The 8,258-nt window shown below is 35.3% G+C and overlaps 2 protein-coding genes across 2 annotated transcripts; both read left to right on the top strand.

Moving 5' to 3' along the window:
• The first annotated feature begins 3,004 nt into the window (after window positions 1-3,004).
• LOC109244491 (protein PHLOEM PROTEIN 2-LIKE A9-like) lies at window positions 3,005-4,371 on the top strand. Its single transcript, XM_019411590.1, has 3 exons — window positions 3,005-3,113; window positions 3,212-3,282; window positions 3,811-4,371. The coding sequence occupies exons 1-3, from the start codon at window positions 3,057-3,059 to the stop codon at window positions 4,196-4,198; spliced, it is 516 nt and encodes a 171-aa protein (XP_019267135.1). The 5' UTR covers window positions 3,005-3,056; the 3' UTR covers window positions 4,199-4,371.
• Window positions 4,372-6,997: 2,626 nt separating this feature from the next.
• On the top strand, window positions 6,998-7,363 carry LOC109244488. The gene has a single exon (XM_019411588.1). It carries the CDS (start codon window positions 6,998-7,000, stop codon window positions 7,361-7,363), a length of 366 nt encoding a protein of 121 aa, XP_019267133.1.
• Window positions 7,364-8,258: the final 895 nt, after the last annotated feature.

Below are 8,258 nucleotides of genomic sequence, written 5' to 3'. Positions count from 1 at the left end.
AGTTGTGAATTGAGTGTGAAGTAAATGTGGAAAAGAGAAGAGGTTTATGATATTGTCTCCCTTGCCGGGATGTTGTTGCTTTTAATGTTATCTCCCTTGCCGGGATGTTATTGCTTTTGATATTGTTTCCCTTGCCGGGATATGATTGTTGTACTATTGTACCCTTGCTGAGATTTTATTGTGATTCTATTAATTCCCTTGCCCTCTTGCTTTCTGATTGTTGTTTGGGTGAGGAAGAGTGTTAAAGCACGAAGGGTGATGTCGTGCATGATAATTGTGAGAGAGTGTTAAAGCACGAAAGGTGATGCCGTGCCGCACGATGCACAATTTTGTGCCTTTATATGAGTGATAATGCACGAAGGATCAATCCGTGCCATGATTATGTGAGGTAAAAGCACGAAGGGTGATGCCGTGCCGATTATATTGATTTTTGGTGAGGACGAGAGTAAAAGCACGAAGGGTGATGCCGTGCCGATTTTATTGATTTTTGGTGAGGACGAGAGTAAAAGATTATTTTTCTCTCTGATACCAGTTTTCAGAGACGTATTTTTTGTCCGCCGAAACCAGCCTGTGCGACAGCCAAGTCTCGCACTTGACCTCAGCCTTCATAACACTTAGCCAAAATTATAGCAACTTTGTACTTAGATTATTTTTACGCAAGTTCAACGTAGTAAGTCATTGGACTGATTCTAGGCTATGAATTTTAAGTAAAGGCAACAAAAATATAGAAGAACACAAGGCACAATATATAAGAAACTCTTTTTTCAACTTTGTATTAATTCGAGCATACAAAGAAACACAAACTCGAAGTACAATGCCGTATACAAGAAGATCACTCTTGACCCTCAGATTTTCCCACAATACTACTCCTAGTCTTAGGTGTTTTCACTCTTGAAAATAGACTCCAACATGCACTCTACACGTTTTTTTCTTCTTCCCACAAGCATAAGGGTGCTGCTCATTTATAACACATGAGACAACCCCTTTGCCTTACACTTGTCGCACTTAGGCTTAGACACTTGTCCCACACAGCCCACTATTTTAGCCTAGTGTGGTTGACATACCCGAACTACTAGGAACATGTAAGATCATGACAATAATAATGGAAATATGGCCCAAAAACTTGCTAACACTATCTTCCAGCTTTTTAGCAAAAGCCAACCGCTGCCCATGTGCACAGCATGTGTTGTAACCGCCCTTGACTTGGTCAATCTAAAGCTTGTTGCCCATGTTCGTACCTTGGTTTGAATCAGGCGCCAATGCCTTGTACTCAGCTGCATTGTAGCCACAGTTTGCCTATGCCATCATCCACAAACATGGCCCTTTGTCGCGCCCCAATGCCATGACAAGTCTGTCCCGCGCACTGCCTTCCATTGCACTTTAGCCTGCCTTTGCAACTTCGTTTTTGCCTTGCCTTGGCATTACTGCCTCATGCCTTGATTCCTTTGCCATGATCAAGTGTCACCCACAGCCCCCATCTTGTTGTCAAGCCATTGCCAAGCTGCCTCGCCTCCGTCAAAGCCTTGGCCATCACTTGCCCGTTTCCGTTTTTGTCTTGGTGCTACTCGTGCACCTTAGCTTGGCAACGCTCTTGCTGCCCCATGACAACACTCTCGTTGTCAAGTCAAGCTCAAAGTGGCGGACGTCTAACAGTATGTATAATAGGTTTATTCGAATTCTTCGCCTTTCTAGAACATCTAAAGTATTTTTGGAAGAAATGAACTATACTCTTATTTCTCATGTTGGTGACTATAATTTTTGGGGATGATGATATTTCCATGCATATCAAGTCATTAATTGTAATATCTAAATTCAAGTGCAAGAGTAATTTACTGTCTTTTGAAATTCAGTATGACATAGATGATTATGTATTCCAACTTGGTGCAAAGAGACATGAAATTTATGAGAAGAGGCTTGCGAATGAGTTAAATATTTCTTCTTCTCTTATTCAAGTGTCTAATGAGTTTTCATGCGATAAAATGCTAGAATATGATTTTTGTTGTGTGAGGGAGGTTATATTGCTCTTAAATTAAAAATCCAAATTCGAAATCTTAGTCAAGCGAGAAGAAAAATAGCAAGAATTAGCGGTTTTCTGCGAATTATGGAATTAATTATACTAACGCCATAACATCCATTACGCACGTCGATGGAATGTTTATATTTACCCTTACGCGGAAAAAGTATATAGAATTTTTAAGAATAAATCAAAGATTGATAAGAATTGCAATTACCTTTACAACTAGCACTATATCGTTAAAGCATGTCTCCCTCCTCGCTCGATTGGTTAACCCGAATCCAAGTAATGGTCAGTAAAAGTAACGAAAACGACATAAAGATTGGAGACATTCTCAAATGGTACGTATAGATGTGATACTTAGCGTGTGAGAATATGAACCATATAGTACCTTTCCAAGTCGTGTATGGCATTGAGTCTGAAGCTTGCAATTCAAATGCAAAAGAAGAATTTACCTTTCCATCTGTTTTACTCCTTACCGGTGGCGAAGCTAGGAATATTTTCAAGGGTATTCAAATTTGAAAGAATTGAAAAATGTTCCCGACAAAAGGTGTTCAATATGTATTATATCCCTCTAAAATGTAATATTTTACCTATATATACAGTGCAATTTTTAACGAAGGGTGGTCAACTGACCACCGTTGTGACCATGTGGCTTCGTCACTGCTCCTTACTTGGTTCCATTTTTTTTAACTATTCTACATTTAGTATTTATTGGCTCGATTAATTAATTCGGATCGCACTGAATAGGTCCACTAATTAAAGAACATTACGCGTTCTCTGCTGAATAATTCTTAAATCCTAAAATTTGAATCCTAAACCTCTGATTAAAGATAAAAGGTTCTTTAACTGTCCCACACATCCCTTGGTGGTATTCCTCTATGTGAATGGGTGCGTGTGTGCGTGCGTGTGCGGATAGAAGCTGGCATTTCACTTTAAAAGGTTCGACAATAACCTTGCCGACCCTAGATCCCTGGCTATATATATGTGGTTGCACGCCAATAATAAACTCAAATATTTCAATTTCAGAAGTAACTTCTACATGGATTCAAATTCACACTATGAAGGAAATCATGTCTCCCACGAAATAGAGAATGGGGTACGTTTAGTTTGATCTTCATTTTTCTCTTGATTCTTTACCTCTTTCTTTACTTATTCTTCTTTATATTTTCATATATTCAATTGCTGTGCTTGCAGTTCGAAATTTATCCGTCAGCCCTTAATATTATTTGGGGAAAGGATGCACGATATTGGAAATTACCTCAAGGGTAAGTATATATATTTTATCACTTTGTACATATCTTATGAGAAGATAGAATAGATTAGTTCGTAATTGAACAATTTGAAGAGTGAATATTTTTGGAGATAGAGTAATTCAGCTTCTAAAAGTACATGACCAAATAAAAAAAGCTTCTAAAAGTACCCATTCCCCTCCCCCCTAAAATAAATAAATAAAATCTAAAATTACGTCCAAGGGTATAGTCTAGTAGTAAATAAACCTATAACTTCAAACAAAAGTAAAACCACATTTGCCATTATACTAAAAGCTTATCTTAAATTAGAGAGATTAAATATTTACAGATACAAGCACACACATATAAATTTGTTTATACACTATTTGCACATGTGGTTTTACATGTGGCTCGGCGATTGCCTATGTTGGTGGAGGTAGTAGGTACTTGATAAAATAGTTAAGGTATGTGCAACTTAATTGGGACGCCATCGTTATAAGAAAATTTAAGTGGTATATCGAATGATATGATTTTGCATCATCTAATGTTGGATTTGATGAACAGGAAAGAACCAGGAGAAGCAGCAGAACTTGTACAAGTAAGTTGGCTAGAGGTAACAGGATATTGTGACAAAGTAGAGGCAAACGTAACATATGATGTTAAGTTCCAGCTGAAATTGACACCAGATGCATTTGGCTGGAATGATATACCCATCTACTTTATGGTCAAATCTGGAAGCGGAAGCTTATGGAAGAAACTGAATTTGACAAAAGATGCCCCTACCAATTCTGATGGAACATATGTCGTACCCAACAATCTTACTGTTACAGTGGGAAAAGGTGGCAATGACGAGAACAAGCTTTATTTTGGGCTCTATGAAGTCTGGAGTGGAAAGTGGAAAGGAGGATTAGTAATCCAAAAAGTAATAATTACCAAGAGTGTGGAGGATTAATTAATATACGTACATTCTTTCTGCATGCAGCTTGTGGGAGTACTAAATATAATACGTGATGGATCTTAATAAAAGAATGCTTCATAGAAGTTTTCTGTCATAATCTTTAGTATGTTTCCTTGTAATAGTAAGTTATTATGAAAATAAATGTTTGCTTATATTTTTTCGTTTCACCATTTTGGCTTGTATTTTAATTTTCGGCTCAGTTATTTTGTACAAATCTGATTTGTGATGGGATTTACACATTTGACGTTTGAAATGTGGAACCCATTTAGATCATCAGAATGTGTTTTAGAATAATAGGGATTCATCTTGATAGAGTTTCAGAAATTACCAACTTGGTTTTTCTATAAGTTAGAAATATATAGGGGATGCAAACATGATAAATCTAGCGGGACATTTTTGAACTGTACTATTCAATGGCAAAAGAATCTTTAAAAAAAAAACAAAATTTACGACTTTTGGTCGTTCCAAAATTCATCTCTGAACGACCACTAATAGTGCCATATTGCCATACAGCTACCAAATTAATAACGTTTTCCTTTTGACACTATCAATATAATTGCAAGTCAATTGCAGGATTACAATCCGACAATGTTGGGAACATTGTGGCTCGTATATTTATGGGATTTTTACATACGTATACACAATTTCAAACTTTATTATCCTCCCTACTTAATTTTAAATCTAATTACATAATATATACAAAATTACCAATTGTGCACATTTTTAGGCATTTAATGATAATAATTAAATCCTAAAATCACTCTAACGTCTATATCCCACTACCCCCCCCCCCCCCTCACGTATCTTCAGTATCTTCCTCTATTAACGTCTGTTTCACTCTTCTTCAAAAATCCCTCTACATTTTTTCACTCTTCTTCAAAAATCCCTATCCGTATTTATAGATTCAAGCTCTAAATACTATACCACACATCTCCATTAAAAGGTGCTCCAATAATCTGTCCACACAAATTTTCTGTAAATTCCTGAAGTTAGCTTCAAAAACTAATGGCATATGAAGAACCTTTTGATAAACAGGAAAATAGATTTAAGAACTTGAAATTATTAGCAGGCATTTAATAAGTGGGAGTCCACGGCCCCAATTAATACAGTTATTTACTTTATTGATTACTGAATAATCTGCAGAATTGAGTGGTGGAGCAGTTCTTATTATTAAGTCTCATTGTACCCAACGACTCAGAGCAGGAGGGATCCCCACCCAACTAAAGCAACTGAATAAGCATTTGATGCCAGGGAGAAAAGAAATATAATAGTCCTTCCCATTTTATATGATTGTGTTTGACCTAACACGGAATCTACCAAAGCCATTAAAAAGATTTGAAGCTTGTTCGAATTTGAGTTTTCAAAAACAATTATTTGTTTGGATTGGGTGTTGTTGCAAACAATTGGGAATATTGCTCGGAGCTTATATCTCAAATTTGAGAATGTTTTGGTGAAGATTAGACTTGATTTTGGCTGAATTTTAGATTGAACTCGAAGAAGAAGAAGAAGAAGAAGAAGAAGAAGAAGAAGAAGAAGAAGAAGAACAAGAAGAAGAAGAAGAAGAAGAAGAAGAAGAAGAAGAAGAAGAAGANAATATCATACAACTTATCTACAACTTTCATATATTATTTCTACCCAGTTGTATGATATTGTAGTTGTATATAACTGGGTAGAAATAATATATGAAAGTTGTAGATAAATTATACATAAGTTGTAGATAATTTTATAATATATAATTGATTATATGAAATTTATTTTTACTATGTATAAATCAGATACAAAATATACAAAAGACATATTGTATAAAGTTTTATATAAAAATTGTGGTTAAGTGATATGATATTGTAGTTGTATATTAACGGGGTAGAAATAACGTATGAAAGTTGTAGATAAGTTATAGATAAGTTGTATAACATATAATTAGTTGTATGAAATTTGTTTTTACTATGTATAAATCAGATACAAAATATACAAAAGACATATTGTATAAAAATTATATTTAAGTTGTGTGATATCATAGTATATTTAACTGGGTAGAAATAATATATGAAAGTTGTAGATAAGTTATAAATTAAAATTTTCCAAGGAAGCTAGCTACCAAAATTCTCTGTATCTTCTATATTAATCTCTTGCGCAATGTCTATGTCGATCTTCAACTTAAAGTTTCTTTTAAAAAGCTAAAAAAAATAGAAAAAGCCTACTATAATATATTATTACTGTTTATATTTGTGTTTTTAAATACATAACAGGAGAATGATGAACATTTTGATTAATCACATTTATATTAGGTTTGGCTTTGTTAATTATGTGATCTCTTGATCATCAAGCAGCTATTTTTATGAAATTTTAACTGTTGCAACTATATTTTTTTGGAAACAAAAATAAACAGAAATAATCAGTATTGAACCTGCCAGAAAAGAAAAGCACGTTTATTCGTCCCCCATTTTTTTTCTCGTTTTGGCAACAAATAGTTCTATTAATCTATTTTAACAACGGAAAAGGGCAAAAAAATGACCCTGAACTATTAGAAATAGATCAATAATGCCCTCCATTTACCTTTTGGCGCAAAAAAGCCCTTACCGTTAATCAATGGGAGCAAAAATGCCCTTCCCAACTAACGGAACATTCTCTCCAGGTTTGCAGTTTCTGTTATACAATATTTGATTGTGAAATTATTCATGAGATACTTAATTATTTTTCAATTTTGAATTTCCGAAATGGTTATGTTCTCTGCGTGTGTATCTATATTTTGTCGAAGAAAAGAGTATTCTCTCGGGTGAGCGAATTGAGGCAATGTCGGCAACGATGATGAGGAAAGAGGCGGCGAGTGTGATCGGAATTGAATCTCAGTCACTTGTGGTGGTGGCGGCGGCGACGGGGAAGATACAAAATGAAGTGCAATTCACGAAGTGCGAGTGCTGCGGATTGACGAAGGAGTGTACGGAGGCGTACATAGCGAGAGTGCGGGAAAGAAATCAAGGGTGGTGGATATGCGGACTGTGCACGGAGGCGGTGAAGGACAAGATGGTGAGATCGTCGTCGTCGAGAAGGATCAGTAGAGAAGAAGCTTTAAATCGGCATATGACATTCTTTAAGAAGTTCAGAGCAAAAAGTCTGCCAAAAAATCCGACGGATGAAACCAAAATTTTAGATAATTAATCTAATATTTGAATAAGAAACAAAAAAAATATGCAGCAATTTATTTAGTGGAGCTTCAAAGCTTTTAGTGGATTCAATGGCAGTCACTAGCAATGATTTATTTTTTGGAAAATGATGTGCCTGATAAAAGAATGAAGTCTGTCCACGCTGGAGTTCCATATCAGCAATATTAGTAATATTTTTAATTTTGTTTTCATGTGAGGTGGTACTCCGTTAGTTGGGAAGGGCATTTTTGCTCCAATTGATTAGCGGTAAGGGCTTCTTTAGGCCAAAAGGTAAACGGAGGGCATTACTGATCTATTTCTAATAGTTCAAGGGCATTTTTGACCCTTTTCCGTTTTAACAATTATGAAAGTTCAATAAATCACCACGAATGAGCAAAAAACTGAAGTGGAAAGAGATATAAACGGTCGAGATCATCCCATCAAGTACTGATCCTTTTCCTAACCTGAAAGGGAACAAAAATTACTAACTCCTACTTCCAGTCATTATAGGAAACCTTGTCATATAACTATATTTCACTTCGCCATATAGCGCATAAGAATGAAAAAGAGTACGAGAAAGGAGATAAAAAGAAGAGGACAACCCTCCATGTTTAATTAGGATTAGGGTCAGCGAAATTCATTACTTCTACTGTTTGGAGAGAAGAGAGGAGAGAGGAGAGAAAAAAGGAAAAGGGTGTAATTAAATCCCTTGATTGAAGGCACAAATAATAAATTGGGAGGCATTTAAGGTGGATTGTATATATCTTGTAACTAAAATGTGTTTAGGTTGGGTAAATCCAAAACATGAATGTTTTTCGTAATAAGGTTTCAAATAGTGTATAAGTATGTAAATATCCCTATATTTATTCATTAAAAATGAGAGTAATAGCCTAAATGAATCCAAGAATCTA

Source organism: Nicotiana attenuata, unplaced genomic scaffold, assembly GCF_001879085.1.
Source record: "Nicotiana attenuata strain UT unplaced genomic scaffold, NIATTr2, whole genome shotgun sequence".
Classification (NCBI taxonomy): domain Eukaryota; kingdom Viridiplantae; phylum Streptophyta; class Magnoliopsida; order Solanales; family Solanaceae; genus Nicotiana; species Nicotiana attenuata.
Note: the sequence above shows the minus strand (reverse complement) of the source record. Positions and strands in the feature narration are given on the sequence as shown.